This window comes from Caenorhabditis briggsae (genome assembly GCF_000004555.2).
Source record: "Caenorhabditis briggsae complete genome, chrV, whole genome shotgun sequence".
NCBI lineage: Eukaryota > Metazoa > Nematoda > Chromadorea > Rhabditida > Rhabditidae > Caenorhabditis > Caenorhabditis briggsae.
Genome location: NC_013488.2, coordinates 7,126,076 through 7,144,710, shown reverse-complemented (window position 1 = coordinate 7,144,710; position 18,635 = coordinate 7,126,076). Strand labels below are relative to the sequence as shown.

Below are 18,635 nucleotides of genomic sequence, written 5' to 3'. Positions count from 1 at the left end.
AATAACAAAAAATTGTGTTTTGTTTATATACAACAACACAACTGTTCAATGATCGATTTTTAATCAAATTGTTGACCATAAAAGGGACGGTGTGGAAGCAATAAAGGTCAAAGAACAAGTGTTCCGGGCAAAACTACGCAAAACTAGCACTCCAATGGAGACATTGCTCACCTTTATTTTCAGCTGGCGAAGCGCACCCCGAAACCAAAAAAAGGTTTGTCTCGAATGCGGACTCGGCGATTCGACCCGTATGCGAACATACGTGGAGCGCCGGCAAACCGTGGATTCCAAAGATTACCACGAGGACCTGGAAATGCCGCCCGGAGAGACGCGCAGGAAAATACGGGATACAACTGGGAACGTTTTCAGAGGGAAGAAACCGTTGGAAGCGTTAGTTTGGAGACGATCTGGCGAAATACTAAATACTATATTTCTAGACAAGCCTGTATCCAACCCAGATTCCCCCTCCCAAGCTTATCCAAACTGTAAGATTCGAGAATCCTCCAACACCAGCTCCAGAGAAGTCTTCTAGAAGTCAAGGAACATACAACATTTGTGCTTCGTGGTGTAAGAATAGATAATGGTTGATACACACAACTTATTCTGTATTGTTTAGTAGCCAAAAATAAGAGTATCATACGTCAGAAGGAGGTGCAGGCGATCACAGTGACCGATGAAAGGTGCAAAAGTTCCAAGTTTTTTAAGTTTTTGAAAACGATTAGAAATAGTTTCAGAAGCGATGAAAATGTGTTGGATCAAACTTTCAGTCTAAATATAAGCGCCGATGTAGCAGAAGTGACAACTGAAGTCGGATGTGATGACGACGAAGATATCATCGTTCTACAAGAGAGAATTGGAAGTCCTGCAGTTTCAGAAGACAGTGATTCTGAGCCGACGACGTCTCAAAAGGTAGTGGAGAAGCCGAAAGAAGAAGGCGGAAAGAAGGATTTCAGGCAAATTGAGAAATCTGACTTAGAAGAAGGAGGTAGGCATTCCGAAAATCCAAAATTTTTAAAATTCCGAGAATTTTGAAAATTGGAAATATTCCGAAAATTTTGTAAAACAGAATATTCCAAAATTCAAAAAATTTTGAAAATCAGAAAATCCTGAAATTTCTAAATTCCTAAAATCAGAATATTCCGGAAATTTCGAAAATTTTGAAAATCGGAAATTCCCGATATTCTCATAATCTGGAAATTCCAAATCATCGAAGTTTTTGGGAATTGGAATATTCCGAAAATTTTGAAACTCAGAAAATTTCAGACTGAAATTTTTGAAAAACGGAAAATCAAAATATTCCAAAATTCCCAAACTTTAAAAATCGGAAAGTTCTGAAATTAATGAAAATCGCCAAATTCTGAAATCCCGAAATTTCTAAAATCGAAAAAATCTGAAAAGCGGAAATTTCTAAAATCGGAATATTCAAAATTCCGAAATTTGGAAAATCGGAATAGTCTGAAATTTTGAAAATCGGAATATTCTGAAACTCTAAAATTCCTAAAACCAGAATATTCTGAAATTACGAAAAATTCCAAAAAGGCCATGCTGAACATCCCTTATTTTATGAAGCTGTCACTTTCCATACCAATCCAAAAACCATAAAAATCACGTCGTTCCAACTTTATCATCTAGAACGTTCCTCTTCCTCCCACCCACCCTGTTCCCTCCACGACCCATATGTTCCACGTGACATAGTTCTCTTTTTTTGATTTTCTTAACTTTTCTCCTGTCATCTTCATAATAACTTCTTTAAGACCCACTATTTGCTCCACATTCTTTTTCTTGTTTACGTACTCTCTCTTTGTGTGTGCCTATCTCATCAATCTCGTTCAATTCACACAAGTGGTGATAAGTAGGAGGACGGTGTTGTTCTTTATCACTAATTTTTGTTTAGAAAAAAGTTTCAGCTACACTACGTTCTGATGAAAGGTTTAGCTGATTCTCGTATGGAAATGCACTTGATAATTTCAATGTTTTCTAAAACAAAAGCCAAAAATTCATATATGTCCTCTGCCCTTCACAAGTATTTATGTTGTAACCAACTAGCGACCACACCCTATGGAATCCAAAGAAGTTTCTCACACGTTGTCTCTCTTCTCTCTCTTCTCTCTCTCTCTCTTGTTGCTTACACACGGCAAAGTTGTTGAAATATCAATAGAGCGCGTTTCTTTGATCCTGCCACTGGTTGCGCTGGTCTTTCTAGCTTTAATTTTCAATTTGAGAATCTTGACTTCCAGAATTGTCGGACTCGGACGACAGTATCGTACTGATCGGAGAATTTCCGAAAAGCATCAAACCCGACGAAACAATGACACAGTTGGAGACTAAAATGGTAAGGTTCTATTTTATCAATTCAAAGTTATTGATAATCTTTGAAAGTTCCACCTAGTTGTGAGGGTCCCACAACGACAGCTACCATAACCTGAAAATATATTTTTTTTAATGATTCATTTTCTCGATTTTTGTACGTTTTCAATCAATTTATTCAAGGAAAATAACAGAAAACTCAAAGAAAAGTAGTGATAAACGAGAAAATAAATATCGAAAAAAAATTTTTTAGGTTACGGAAGTAGTCGTTGTGGGACCTTCGACCTTTCTCTTCTACAGCTTCGATTTTTTTTCGAACCAGAATGGTTAATAGACTATGAAATTCAATTACAGGCTGAAACATTCTGGTCGAAAGCTCCGTCTTCTTCTCTTCTCACGAATCCTACCATCAACTCGACCACCTTCGCCCCTGCACGTCTAATGATTCCTTCAAATATTTCTGACGGCTTCTCCAAAGATTGCATATTCTCCAATCGACAAATCCGTCAGTGGAATAAAATCAAATTGAAACATTCCATTCTTTCGAGCTCTCCGACTCCGTCCTCCGAGTTCACAGTGTGCTCATACAATGTCCTTTGTCAGAAGACGATCGCGAGAACTGCGTACCTTTATCGACACTTGGATCAGTGTCAAGGGTTTTTGGAGTGGACGAATCGTTGGAAGGGCCTTCAGGAGGAGATTCCAACGTTCAATGCAGATATTCTGGGATTGCAGGAAGTACAAGCCGATCATTACTTGTTACATTTTGCCCCTTTTATGAAGCAACGTAAGACTTATTTTTTTCCAATTTGTAAATATTAAAAAAACCTTTCAGATGGCTACGAAGGCATCTATAAACAAAAATTCGGCACTGAAGTGAAGGACGACGGGTGTGCTCTTTTCTACCGTCCTGGAAAATTCGAATTCGTTAAATATCAAGAAGTGAACTATTTTGTATCGAAAAGCGCAATATCGAATCGAGAAAACATTGCTCAAATTCTGGCTCTTCGTTGTCGTGTTACAAAAGAAGTTGTTCTGGTGGCCAACACCCATTTGCTATTCAATGAAGAGCGTGGAGATGTGAAGTTGGCACAGTTGGCGATTCTGTTTGCATCGATTCAACAAATGAGGGATAATTTGGGAAAACAGTCAGATTTCAATTGCTCCATTCCGCCGGTTATCATTATGGGAGATTTTAATATGGAGGCACACTCTTTGGTCTATGACTTTGTGGTCAAAGGATGGTTAGTTTTTTTAGTTTGAGTTTTATTTCACAGGGATGTCCGGAATGGAATTCTCAGGAATTTTCAGAATATCGAAATTCCAATTTTCAAATCGGAATATTCCGATTTTCGAAGTTTCCTATTAGGTTGGCTAATAAGTCCTTGTGCATTTTTGTTTTTCTTCTCCCCTCTTAAGTGAGCTAGAACAATAACATGTGTGTAACAGAACATGGTATAAAAGATTGTAAGGTTATCCACAATAACCATTATTCGCCCTGCTCTCACTCCGCTTGCGACCGCGATCCCCCTTTTCATACCCCTTTTTTTGGGTGAAATTTCTGTGTATTGTTTAGATTTATTTCTAACCTGAAAGTATCCGATGTTCACCACCGCCTGGTGGAAGTTTAAAAAGACAATGTCTCCATAAAATCACAGTTGCAAATTGGGTTGGCAAGTTCAAGAACCAGGACTTTTCAATGGAATATGAAACTCGTTCCGGGCGAGCACTTCATCAAGATATAGGCAAGCTGAGAGATCTAGTGGAACGGGATTCTTTCCAATCTACCTGTGAAATGTCAATCACTTTAGGGACAACTCATATCACTATTGAAAATGGATTGTTAAATTTGGGAAAGAACAAAAAACTTGGACGACGGATCAGGGATGTTCGGAATGGCCTTTTTCGGATTTTCGGAATTTCGCAAACTTTCGATTTTAAAATTTTCGGAATTTCGGAATCTCGGAATTTTTCACGATTTTGAAAAATTCGGAATTTCGGAATATTCCGATTTTAAAATTTTCGGAATTTCCGAATTTTTCAAAATTCGAATTTTACAGCGGGAATTTCACTTTCCCATCACAAAAACGCAATAATCTTTCGAAAAAGGACAGAAAGATTTCGACAGCGCAAAAAATGTCAAAATTAATTCTGTTCGATAAAATTTTCCAGGCATACTGTAGTCGAAAAATGTTTAATTCCGAAAAAATTCTTCGAAAAAATACCGGTCGGAATTTCATTCCGAAAAAATCTTTCGGAAATATTCCGACCGGAATTTCATTCCGAATTTTTTTCTCGGAATTATTCCGGTCGGAATTTTCGGAATTCCGAATCCCTTTCCGAACATCTCTGCGACGGATACCTCACCGCTTTGACCGGTTTCGATGTTCAGTGGCGAATGGACCTGAGCATGCAACTTCTTACTACACACGGGAACTTCAAGCGCCTGAATTATACTATCACCTCGGTTAAGATGTGTGTCATATATACTAGCTACCACAAAAGAACCGAATGGGTAGACTTCGTTAAACAGCCAGTATACGTCGTCCAATAGGAATTTCACCCGAAAAAAAGTGGGTATAGCGTTCGCAAACGAAATGAGAGCGGGGCGAATGATGGTTATTGTGAATAGCCTTACCATCCTATATATCATATTCTGTTACATACATTTTATTGTTCTAGCTCAGTTAAGAGAAAAGATGAAAAACAAACAGTGCACAAGAACTTATTAGCAACCCAATAATTTCCAACCCAATAATTTCCCAATAATTTCCAACCCAATAACCAACCCAATAATTTCAAAATATTCCAATTTTTTTAAATTTCCGAATTTTCCATCGCAAAAACTTGATGATCAATTGACGCCTTTGTCATACTGTAGACCAAAAATCTCTTGTTCTATAAAAATAGCTTCGGAAATATTCAAGTCGGAACACCGAGTTCCGTTCCGAACATCTCTGGTTAGATGAACTCAAAAATTAATTTTCGATATTGCTTTCAGTGTTCTTGTGGAAGGACAATTTGTGAGAAGAATGAGTGGTCAATCCGTGAGGACCGGCGGCAAAAAGTGTGATTTTCGCGAGCTCCTCTTCCAGACAACAGTTGGCACGAATTCGTCATTTGAGTCAGGAAGTAAGTTTTTTTCGTAGAATCCAAATTGAACCACAGAATATTTATGCTTGTTGAGCCTTTGGAAATTAACAGTTTTACGGTCTTGGAGGATCTCTTATTAGGTAGGAAAATGATTCAAATCCTGACTAGCTTCAGAACCGTTACTCGACGGATGCATGCGACACCCGTTCAAGTTAGAGTCTGTCTATCACCACGACCTCGCCACCGTTACTCCATTCCGTACTCGATGCATTTCCACATATCACAAAGATGCCGCGGCTCCGGATTTCATTTTCTACACAAAGGATCGCACTAAAGAAGTAAACTATATTTATAGGTCAACCTGAAAATGGCAAAATTTCCAGGATATCCAAAAACTGCAAGTACTCGAAAGATTCGGTCTACCGACGGCCGACACTCTGATTGGAGCGACGCCATGGCCGAATCGCCACGTGCCCAGTGATCATCTTCCGATTTTAGCGAAACTCAAGTTAACCAAAGACGTTTTATAAGAAGATTTCGTCTAGTACACCGAATAGAGTTGTTGACTGTTGCTAGCATTTTTTTCCATTTCTTTCTCGCCGCATTTCGTTTCCAACGGGTCTCTTCTCCCATATTTTTTCGCTGTTGTGCTATAAATTTATTTGTGTTACCTAAAAACGTTCGTGTAGGTTTCTGTCTAGTTCTTACCCTATCATTCACCCCCATCATTTTTTTGTCTCGTGTATAGTAAATATGTGAAGATTACGCTTTCGATTGTATGAAACATTCATTCTGAATAAGAAACCTTTCACACAATGTTGTTGAAATTGAGATCGGATTGCAAAATATAAAAATATGAAGAACATAAACTTAAAAAAACAATACAATTCTGACTTTTAGGATACGTATCGAGATAGGGGGGGGGGGTAAAAGGTGGCATGGGTCAAAGGGATTCAAACCAGAAAGACATGGGATCTGAAAAAGGAAGACTATGGGAGGGCTTATTCGAATTGGAAAAAAGATCATGTGTCAGAAAATGTGCTCCATTGCAAAAACAAATTGGAGCACATTTACTGATATTATTCTTGTCCGGCGGCGATGAGGTGTGCGACCGAAATTTTAATCAAAGGCGCATAGCCTGTCCTGAATTGGCTACGGGTTTTACAAATAAATTGATCCGCTTTTAATACAGTACTTCTGAATTTTTTTCCTCAAAACTTTAAGCTTGTTTTCGTTGATTTTTTTTCCGATTCCCATGAACACTTAACTTAATTTCCTCATAAGGTAGAAAAACTGTTTAAAATGGAACAAAATAAAATAATTTCGAAGTACTGTATTAGAGGCGCACGAGTTTATTTGTAAAACGACGATGCGCCTTTAAAGCAGTTTTCGGCCGCAAGTTTCAACGGCGCCGGACAGAAATAATAACAGAACGATGTTTGAATTTTGAAAAAACTTCAAATACCCTATTTGCGAGCTAAAGAGAAATTTGGAAAAAATACCCGAAAAAATTTGCAAATACACACAATAAGTTTTACATATCACAAGGCAAGTGGATCGATGTCTAGTTACAGTGAATGGGAAAGATGGATTTCATATCCTTGTTCTTGTTGGCGGTCTTGCTGATTCTCCTTCGTCAATTTGAATATGAGGAACAGTTGGTTGAGGAGACGATGTCGTGGGGTTGGGGGTGAATGGTGGCTCCCATTCGCCGGCTTCTAGTTCTCGCAGAGGTGGTACTGTTCTGTAAAATCTCAAATTTTTTCAGACGAACAGAATCTACAGTACTCGTTCAAAAAGCTTTTTTAGATTTTGGATGCAATAGACAATCATATAGCACCTGTCAATAAGATATACAACAAAGCACAAAAAAACGGGTCGAGAAAGACCCAGGACCCAGGACCCCAGGGCCCCTGACCCCAGGTCTCCGGGCCACAAGGCTCCGGGCCCCAGGAGTCCTGACCCCAAGGGTCCTGACCCATTGGGGTCCTGACCCATTGGGGTCCTGACCCAATGGGGTCCTGACCCATTGGGGTCCAAACCCCATGGTCCTGACCCAGTGGGGTCCTGACCCCAAAGGGCTCCTGACTCAAAGGTCCTGACCCCAAGGGATCCTGACCCCAAGGGTCCTGATCGGATCTCTTCCCCGAGTCACCTTTCTGGAGCCCCGAGAAAGAGAGAACTGATTCTTCCCTTCACTCTCCTCTTCTTTTATAGTACTCTTCCTGAGGTCAATGGGTTACAGGACCGATTCACGTAGTTTTACTTTAAAAGTCTATAATTAAAATTTTAACCACGGTTTTTTGTTCTTCTGCTGTCCGAAGTTTTTTTTTCTATCACGTTCGAATAACACTTGAAATTTCACTTTTGAAATCTGTGAAGCTCCTTAAAAATATCGCCTCTTTGACCCGAATTATCTCGTTTCCTGTTTGAGATATCAGAAATATCACCTATTGAAATGTTTCTGATTTCGAGGCACATTTTCTTAATTCTATAAGTTTTTTGATATCTCTTACAGTAACCGAGAAAAATGAGCTCAGCGTGAGAGTATTGAGTGGGCTTCTGAGGTCCGTCTCTATTTAAAAGTTTGAGGTTTCCAGAATTGGCCGTTTCAATAATAAATCATTTTAAAAATAAACCAGATTGCGTACCTTTGCCACTGTGACTGATGTTGTTCACTCCAGGACACACTTCTGGCAACAGGAGGCGCATCGAGAGTCAACCGATTTCCAGACTCATTCAAAGCTGAAAAAGAGCCAACTGGCATCGTTGACGGAGTATTGGCTCCTCCATTATTTCCAATAATCGCCCTTTCTAACATTGCCAATCGGTTATTGATTTGCTCAACAATGCTCAGTCGCTCCCCGATCATATCGAATTTGCTCTTCATTTCTGTTTTAATGTTCGACAGAGAGCTCCATTCACGATCTTTCTTGTCAAGACCCCAACTGGTTCTGGATAGAGCGTCCTCGTCAACCGTTTGGCGTTTCTAGAAATTTTAATTGGATTATAGGCGATAGGCATAACGTAAACACTCTAATAGAAGGTCACCTTAACTTTGAGCCCATATATCTCCGTTCATAGAAAAGATAAGAAAAAATTGTCAAATGTCAAAATATTTTTGATATTATGATAAAAGTTTTGCTGGTTAACTGCTTTGTGATATCTTTTACAGGAAACGAGATACAATGCCGGCCATAAATATATGAAAAATTCATTTTTCAGTCGATGTTGACCATTTTCAGGAGTCTGGAGCTCGGTTGTCAAGTGTTGAATCACTTTGAAAATTTTGGAGGGTGTAAAACTGACCTAGATTAAAAACTTTGCATTAACAGAACTTTTTGAAAAATTCTTGTTTTTCAGATACCGTAAAACCTCTAATAGAACGACACCCGGAACGTCCACTTTGAGCCTATATATCTCACTTCTTTTGAAAGGTATCAAAAAGTGGTTAACTAGTAAAATGTTTATCAGGATATCAGCAACATTTTACTAGTTAACCACTTTTTGATATCTTTTGCAGAAAATGAGATATATAGGCTCAAAGTGGACGATCCGGGTGTCGTTCTATTAGAGGTTTTACGGTATTTGTCGATTTCTGAAAGACACCTGGTTTTTTCAAGTTTTCAGTACAAAAACAGTTAAAAAAGGTTGTCTTTCAGAAATTGGCACATGGCGAAGAAAGTGGAAACTTTCGAACAATTTGGTGAACGCAACGTTTTGAATCTCAGCCTTTTTTACACCCTTCAAAGTTTAAAAAGTGATCGGGAACTTGACAGTCGAGCTACAGACTCCTGAAAATGGTCAAAATCAACTGAGAAACGCATTTTTCATATATTTATGGCCGGCTCAACGTTGACGGTTTCGATGGCTTTGTATTAGAAAGTTTACGGTAAGTGTGGAAACGGAAGAATCTGTGATGAGAACATATAGATCTAAAAGTCATGTATAAAAATGAAAATAATTTTTTGAAATTTCAGAAAGTCGTAATCTACAACTATCAAACTCACAATATCAGTATCAGAGCTCTGTATCTTTAAGCGTTTATCAGAATAAAAAATATTGAAAAACATACCAGCAAAGGCGGCCTTTTTTGTTTGCTCCTGGGTGATCTGATATATGATGATCCTCCCGTTTCATCAACCATTGAATGTAATGAGGATATCCTGGATATTTCTGTCGACTTTTTCAGTCCTTTCTCAATATCCGCAAACATGGGACTAGGGAATATCCGTGGACCATGCCTTTCTCTCATTCGGAATAAAAGCTTTCGTATTGGATGATCACTGGGTAATGTGAGTTTCTCGTTCTTCCGTTTAGCGTCCAACTCTTTTTCTCGTTTTACATCGGCCACCTGAATATTAAAATTCCCATATTATACAGTACCATCAAATCAATTACCTTTCTGAATTTCATTCTGTGTGTCAAATTATAAGTCAATGTCATATTTCGTGCAAACGAGTTAGCGAAGGCCTTGTAGAAATCGAGTACATCCATTAACTTTTCCTTTTTGATCATATGGAGATCCGAGTAGGTTAGAGCCCGAACATTAGCTGCTGACTGGCCAGTTGACCCATTTGCTTTCCAAAACTCATCTCCAAACACATCTCCTTTTCCAAGTATTGCCACGACTTCATCGTCTTGTATAACTTCCAAAGATCCAGAAACCACAAACCAAAGAGCATCCACAGATTCGCCAGTGTGATATAGCAAATCTCCAGGCGCCGCATGATTCAATTCTAGAAACATCGCCAGTGATCTCAAGCATCCATCCGAAGCCAAACGAAAACAACTGTGCTCGTTGAACACTTTTCGATTCAGATGTACGCATATATCGGCTTTCATATCTTTTGGACAGTAGCCAAGAACCTTCGCTGTATCGATTCCTTTCGTCATTGCCCACGTAGATACTACGTAATCCATTACTCGTTCGGCTAGTTCCTTAGGAATTTCTTGCAGTTTGATGAACTCTCGGACGTTGCTGATCATTTCGTGATACCTGAAAACTGACGTCCTACTGTTCATCTAAACGAAACTCTTATTACCTCACAGTACTGGATGTCATTTGCTGAATAATTGTTGTCATGTGACCAAAAATGGCGGCATAGAGTAAAGCTGAGATGATCATCATACAGACTCCAAAGATTTTCTCGTTGTCGGTGTTACTGGCGATGTTTCCAAAACCAACTGTTGACATACAACTCATCGTGTAGTAAAGAGCTGAAAATGAATTTCATTCAAACACATACAGTATTGTTCAATAAGATACACAAAACCGTATTTTTCAGTTGATTTTGACCATTTTCAGGAGTCTGGAACTTGTCTGTCTAGTTTCCGATCGCTTTGAAAGTTTTGGAGGGAGCGAAACAGACCTAGATTGAAAATTTTGCATTAACAGAATTTTTTGAAAATTCCTAGTTTTTCTGTTATTTGCCGATTTCTAAAGAACACCCCTTTTTGGTCTGTTTTTGTACTGAAAACGTGAAAAACAGGCGTCCTTCAGAAATTGGTAAATAGCTGAAAAACTAGGTTTTTTTCAAAAGTTCTGTGAATGCAAAGTTTTTAGTCTAGGTCTGTTTTACGCCCTCCAGAATTATTTGAGTGGTTGGAAACTTGACAGCCGAGCTCCAGACTCCTGAAAATGGTCTAAATAATTGAAAATCAGCTGAATACAATCTTATTGGTACTGTAGAAGAATGAAAAAAACTTACATGAAATATATGCTGATGTTCTGGATGGCCCTCCTATTAAAGTTGATTTATTAGAAGCCGTCACATTATACGGCTGCCTCAAGTCATTCGATAATTTCCATAACCACCCATCCGGCAGTGTTAGATTATCCATTTTTAGTCGAACTTCTGTATCTCCTATCCAAAACCACACGCAAGCTAACCAATGAGCAACTATCACATACGCACATAGTAGTAGTAGTAAAGTGGCTGCACCGTACTCCAAATAGTTGTCTAGTTTTCGAGCAACCCTTCCTAATCGGAGAAGCCGCACCACTTTGAGTGCAGAGAATAGGCTTCCTATCCTCTGAAAACATGAGTTTTTTTCTGTATACTGAAATGAGGACCACTTACCTCGTCATCTCGTTTAAACATGTAGAAAATATCATATGGTAGACAGGAAAGTAAGTCAATCAAAAACCATGACTTGAAATAGTTTTGCCTAATTACCGACGGTTCTATTACTACCTGCAATTTTTTTGTTCAGTTGAAATTTCGTTCCAAAATTGCATTACCTCGCCGCCAGGTCCTACAAAAGTGGTATGAAAATTGAGAAGAATATCAGCAAAAAATATGACGTCAACTATAGAATCATCAACGCCACAGAGTCGATTCCGCCACCGGGATTATCTCGAGTACTAGAAATCCTGTAATAAAAAATTAAAAAATGATAAAGAGAAGTAGAAAGAATTAAGAACAACCATGCTTATAAAAAAGTAATAAGTACAATCAACATGCAACGAATAAAGACATACCTGATCAAGTAGAACGGGCGGAGGCTAAAAAAGTTATATTAGTAACGCATTTCACATACTTTGCATTGTTTTTTAGATTAATGCTTATTTTTTTAATAGTGAGAGGCTATCGTGTGTGATTATACAGTACCGTTCCATAAGATGTACAAAAATTCATTTCTTGTTGATTCTTGGTCATTTTGACCCTTTCAGGAGTCTGGAGCTCGACTGTCGAGTTTTCAACCACTTTGAAACTTTTGGAGGTTGTAAAACAGACCTACAGGGTGGGGCAAAAGTTTGGCAACAAACTTTTGACATAAGCTGTTGCGCGCCGGCACACTTTTCAGGTCTTGCTTTTATGTTTATAATATTCCTCGTCTCTTCATTGGTAGATGTGCAAAGTTTCATGTCCTTATCTCAATTTTTACGAAAACGGCACCACTTTCTGTATGCTTCCTTTGATGTTTTTCCTGACCTTCTGGAACGCGCTTGGCCACCGCTTTGTTTGATTAGACACTGTTCAGCTTAGAGGCAAAACTCAATTCTAAAAATTGTTATGTATAGACACAATTTTCTTGGCTATCTAATAGTGATAGTCTGTTGATTCTCTAGGCAGCCGATCCTCAGCAAACCATGAGTTTTGGAGGAATCACCCCAATTGGGGAAAAATCTCTGTTTTTGGTGGAGCCTGGTCTGCAAGTGTACCAAGAAAATTACTTTGAGTAAAAATCATGCTGTCTGTATCATAATCTAACTTTGAATAGCAAATTTAGACATTCCAAAAATATATAGCGCCTGCTCAGACGACAAACCATGTTCAGCAGGAGTGCCAAGCCAATTTCTCCAATTTGATTCCCGAGAAAGGATGGCCTGTCTCTAGTCAGAAACAATATGATTTCGTGCAAATTGTCGTTTTCAAGGAAATTTTCAAGCATGTGTTCAAGTTTGTTTTAACACAATTTTGGAGACTCTTAAAAATAATTCTTCGACGGAATGGGACCTTTTGCCGGCAGACCACCCCCGTGCCAGCACAAACGCAACCCAAAGAAGTTGAGCCCCGCCATCAGAAACAGAGCTGCCAAAAACAGGCAGCTATGACTTAATTTTGTTACAAATCTCTTTGATGAAGTCCTGTTAAAATTTGAAACTGATTGGACTATTTTCCGAGAAGATATGACGTCTTCTTTTTGTTGCCAAACTTTTGCCCCACCCTGTAGATTGAAAACTTTGCATTTACTGAATTTTTTCTAAATGTTCAGGACGGAATTCGAAATTTCAAATATTCCGACCGGAATATTTTTGTAAGATTTTTTCGGGATGAAATTCCGACCGGAATATTTCCGAAACTTTTATGAAAAAATGGAATTTCTACTTTAAATTTTTGAAAAATTACAAAAAATTTGAAATTCCGAAAATTTCAAAATCGGAATATTTTGAAATTCCGAAATTCCGAATTCTTAAATATTAGAAAATTCTGAGATTCGGAAAATCCGAAATTTTCGAAATTCCGAAAATTTCAAAACATCCCTGTTTTTCAAATATTTGCCGATTTCTGAAAGACATTTGCTTTTTCATGTTTTCCGTACAAAACGGGCCAAGAGGGGTGTCTCTAAGAAATCGGCAAAAAGCTGAAAAACTAGGAACTTTCTAAAAGGTTTGTGAATACAAAGGTTTCAATCAACGTCTGTTTTACACCCTCCAACATTTCCAAAATGATCGGAAACTTGACAACCGAGCTAAAGACTCTTGAAAATGGCAGAAAATCAACCGAAAAGTATTTTCGTTATCTTATCGAATGATACTGTATGTATTGTGTTTAAACTAAGATCTCATGCAAGTTGATACTACCCTTCTCAATTTAAATCTTGCATGTTTTACTGAGTCGCTGATAATATGTGCTTTGCTTATCCCGACTGATGACTAGCTGATTATAAGACTCTCATTATCAAAAAACAACTCACCTATTCTTAAAAGCAATATTAAATGGAACCATAAACGCCGTATAAAATGTCAACGCCAATATCGACCAATCCCATATTGTTTTGAATGATGAATAGTGCAAAATGATGTGTGGAGACGTTTTCGGTGTCTCTTGTCGATATTGGGGCAGCATGTCTCCTCCCAGATTCATTACCTGTAAATAATATAATTGGAAATTAGAAAAACGAGGAGAGTGAGGGGAGGGACCGGGCCATAAATAAATGTATTGGGACTAACTCAAAATTTTATTTATAACAAAATCAACTAAGAATTGAAAACGAAACTAAAGATCTATTCTGAAACCTGGTTTGTGAAATTTATGTCTAATATTATCTGCTTATAGCTTCTTGTTGAAATTTAAAGATTAAAAATTCATTCTAAAAAATTTGCAAAATGATGAAAAAAGATTTTCCTAGAATCTGATTAATCGGGGAGACAGGGTGGGGACACATGTGCTTCTTTCTGTTATGGTGGTGAATTGCATGCAAGGAGAAGTGGGAAGCTGGGGGTACGGTAGTAAGTCAGTCATTTATAATCAGAAGTTTTTTGAAGTTTTAAAAAAATGAAAAACAAATGAGCGGAACTCAAAGTTAAGAAATCAGTTGAATCAAAAGGTACCATGCAAGTTGAAATAATAGAACTCATGAATTAGTTGTTTTGTTTCGTAACACAGTAGTTAATAATACTCTTGTTTTTGCATTGGTAGCGTAACTCACAAAGCGATGCTCGTTCCAACTGCCACTGCACTAAAAAACATCTCGTCAAACAGGCGAAAGCAATAGAAAATTAGATAGAACCCCAAGGAAAATTAACATGTGATTCCAGAAATTAAATAAAGCCTTTCATATAGAAGAAGAGCTGTGGTTACCGTAAGAACTGCAATAGAAGGATCCCCTAACCTTGGGGCCCTTCTATTACAAGTTCTCTGAAATCCAACAAAAATTTTCTATCTGTTAAGTTTACTGTACTATCAGAGTTAGATGTTAAACAGAGATACATAGTTGTCTAAAACTAACCAGAGTTAGAAGCTAAAATAAAAAATAGCTAGAGGACAACATAAGCATCACTTCTTCCTCACTTCCGTCTTTTCCCGGAAACGGAATCTTCGCATTTTCAGGCTTGCGTCAAGAAGACGTGCACCTCATATTGAAGAAAATGAGGAGAAAATGATAAAACTAAAAATATAAAGGGGTAAAAAGCTAACAGAGAAACTAACAAAGGATGCAAAAGCAAGGCGGGTGCTTTGGAAGCAAAAAACGATGCCACATCATTCAGGGAAATTTGAAGGAACTTAAAATCTTTCTATAAAAATATCTAGCACACAGAAGCGAGCAGGCAAAAAAACGTCACTAGAAATCAGTGTTGAGAGATAAGAAACCATTTTTTAAATTTTCAGATTTTGAAAAACTTATCTCCCAACTCTGTTAGAAAAGACAAAAACTCACTTATCGAGAGATAGGGCGAAATGAAAATTAATAGATTTCTAGATATATAGGGCGAAAAACAAAGAAAACTACAGGCTATACCACTACCAGCAAACGGAGGGAACAGGGACGCGCCACATTTCGGAGACACTTTGGTTCAGGTGTTCAAAAAAGGTTTAAGAGGGGCTACAGATTTCTCAAAGTCCGATAGCCTTGAATTTCTGATCAGGAATTCAAAAGGATATCGGAAAATGATTTGATGCCTGACCAAGTATTAGTGTGCCGTCCAGAACGCGACACCAACAGAAAGAAGCGTCAAGACTCTCAACCTTGATAACCTGATTGAAGTTACTGGATGTGTTTCCCGGCGATTTGTGTAGATCCTTGGTTTCGATTTGATTGAATTGCTGCTTTGACTTGGCGATCCTTGCGATTTGCAGTATCCGGGAGAGTCCTGCAATATTGTTAATAGAATCTTACTTACAGTACTGGTCAAAAAGATTACAAAAAACATTTCTGTTGATTATTTTCAGGAGTGTGGAGGTCGGCTGTCGAGTTTCAAGTTACTTTGAAAGTTTTGGAGGGTATAAAAGAGACCTAGATTGAAAACTTTGCATTCACAGAATTATTTGAAAATTTCTAGTTTTTTCAGCTATTTGCCAATTTCTGAAAGACACTCCTTTGGCCCGTTGTGTACTGAAAAAAAACCGTTCTCCAGACTCCTGAAAATAGTCAAAATGACCGACAACCGGTTGATTTGAAAAACTAGGAACTTTCACAAAACTCTATGAATTCAAATTTTTCGATCTAGATCTGTTATTTTTCGATGTAGGTCTATTATTTTGATCCAGGTCATCAGAGTTTTCAATGTGACCAAAAACTTGACATATGAGATCCAGATTCCTGAAAATGTCTGAATATCAACCAAAAAATACATCTTTGTATATCTTACTGACCGGTGCTGAGATTTTAAAATTACCTTTGTTATTTTCGTCATCCAGCGGCTGCTTCAACGGTGTGATATCTTTAAACTGACACAAATACAACACCACCGCATCTTTATGGTTCTTAATCGGGGCTAAATGAACTAACAGCCAGATGGGGGTCTCTGGAAAATGAACAATTTGTTGGTGCTTGTTTCAGTGAAATTTCTTTACTATTCTTTTTACACAATCCAATTTCTGCTTGCTCTGTTCTTGCGTTCTCCAGTGCTTCTTGCATTTTCTGTAGACTTCCCACTTCGCCATGCTCACCATGCATGAACGCAAGGCTGAAAAAAAGTTCAAGAAGATTCAATGAATGTTTTCGGATTCAACTTACGAGCACGGTTTCTGCATGATCTCTGCTCGTGTATAACCAACAAGTTTCGAAAACCCGTCATTGCAATATACGATGGGATAATCTAAAACTTGTGCATTTGCCAATATAAAAGATGTATCTGAAAATAAACATTTTTATTGACATCAAAATTCTGGAAATCAGCCTCACCTGCATTATTACACCTCCTGATAACGTTCTCCAGAAAAGTATTTTGTGGTGCTACAAGACCACGCTTTCCAACCGGCATCTTTCAGAAAATTCAGGTGGATGTTGTGAGAAAAAAAATCTTGGCAGCTACAATAATGGAAAATAGAGGGAAGATCCTACACAGTAGTTCTCTTGCCCTTCAACCAACTATGACATTTCATATGGGAGACAGAGAAGATTATCTGGAAGAATTGATTTGAGGAGAATAATTGCACATTTTAAAGGGCTTACCGTAAAACCTGTAAAAGAAGGGCCCCCTAACTTTGAGCCAGTTTATCTAGATTCCTGTCAAAGATATAAGAAAGTTGTCAACTGATAAATTGTTCATCACAATGTCAAAACAAAGTTTATCAGTTGACACATTTTTGGTATCTTTCATAGAAGCCAAGAAATATCAGATCAAATTTGAGGGTCTTTCTATTACAGGTTTTACGATAACAAAAAAAACAAGATAACTTTTAAAGAAGACATCATATTCTGCAAGTATTCAGAATTAATTGAGAGATAAGGAAATGTAAAAGGACCTAATATCATCGCGTGATAAGAAGAGGGAGAGATGAAACAGAAATTCGGGGGCTCGCTTGAAATTCGCCTTTTCCTCTCTCCAGACTTTAAAAGCGGAGAAGAATGTCCGTGTCTGACTAATCGCTTCTGCTTCTTCCGACGACGTCTTCTATCTTAATATTCAGAGTCATCTTCTTCTTCGCCGTCTCCGTTGTCAGGTCGGTCTCCAAGCACGCAACACCCCCTCTTCGGGTCCCCCACTTTTTTCAAGACTATGTTTCGGTACATGATCTAATATTCCAAAGGCTGCTAGGCGACCGGTTGAAAATGTTGGTTTTGGAAATGTGAGATCTCGCGGAATAAGGAAGATGAGGGGAAAGGAAGTTTTGGAAAATATTTTGAGCAAGGTAGTTCAGAAGGTTATCTTTTTTGAAATATTTTTAACTTCTGTGGTGGAATCTGTCAATCTCGAATATTAAATTTAGTCTGAAATTTCAGAACTAGATTCCACTTTTCAGCGAAATCACATGTACACAACTATATCTGGAGAATAAAGACAAATGCTTTGAATCAATGAATAATTCAAAAAACTTCATCGGAAGAGAGGTGTCCTAGGCAACAACAAAAACGGTGACCTTTACTCTATCTAACACATCCCTGAAATTTCCATTTTGTGCCATAAAAGGCTGGAGCTTGCCGAAGTGTTGAAAAATTCATGTGAAGGGATAGGAACACAAACTTAATCGTCAATGAAAAAGAGAGGGATCGGAAGTTTTTTTAGGCGAGAAAGAAAATAAGAAATTTAGGAAAAAGGGATCAATAAGCTTGTCACCACCACCATCATCACTTAATCTGTGTCCAGGAGGCGTCCCTCGTTTCTTGACGACGTCAGAAAAACAAGCCAAAAAGAGAAGAAAACGAAGCAGTAGTGATTTGAAAACTTGCAGGAAACGACAAGTAGGGATTAAAAATTCGATGATAATATCAACAAACAACACTACTTTTTTTAGTCATCGAGAGTTGTAAAAAGAGCATGCACGAGGAGAATAAAGTTACTAAAAAAAGTTTTAACTTTCATTAAACAAAACTTCATATTCTCCCAGCCTGTTTCCGCGCCTCTGGCGCTTCAAACAGATGGCTGATGGGCCTTCGGCGCGATTTGCCCTACGAATTGAGATAATTGAGCTCAAACTTTACAGCGTGGAGGCCGACGCATTATAGCTTTTACGGTATATCTCTTCCAGATCTACAGCTGTTACGTCAGAGCAAGCGAACTTTTGAAATTATTGCTCTGTGAAATTGGTCAACGAATTCTGAGAATAATGACATCCCTAGAA

General features: G+C 38.1%; 2 protein-coding genes across 2 annotated transcripts; one reads left to right on the top strand and one right to left on the bottom strand.

Annotated features, from left to right (window-relative positions):
* Positions 1-225: 225 nt before the first annotated feature.
* On the top strand, positions 226-5,930 carry CBG06636 (the record flags this gene model as incomplete). The annotated part of the gene is made up of 10 exons (XM_045237237.1): positions 226-390; positions 438-567; positions 617-680; positions 735-985; positions 2,238-2,332; positions 2,662-3,094; positions 3,143-3,551; positions 5,309-5,439; positions 5,575-5,738; positions 5,784-5,930. 10 exons carry the CDS (start codon positions 226-228, stop codon positions 5,928-5,930), a joined length of 1,989 nt encoding a protein of 662 aa, XP_045093267.1.
* Positions 5,931-6,993: 1,063 nt separating this feature from the next.
* Cbr-egl-2 lies at positions 6,994-16,834 on the bottom strand (the record flags this gene model as incomplete). Its single annotated transcript, XM_002647503.1, is given in 16 exon segments — positions 6,994-7,144; positions 8,052-8,389; positions 9,476-9,754; positions 9,802-10,399; positions 10,446-10,620; positions 11,112-11,436; positions 11,484-11,597; positions 11,645-11,722; positions 11,725-11,767; positions 11,885-11,908; positions 13,825-13,997; positions 15,606-15,721; positions 16,247-16,375; positions 16,425-16,537; positions 16,588-16,705; positions 16,756-16,834. Coding segments are annotated over 16 exon segments (2,853 nt in total).
* Positions 16,835-18,635: the final 1,801 nt, after the last annotated feature.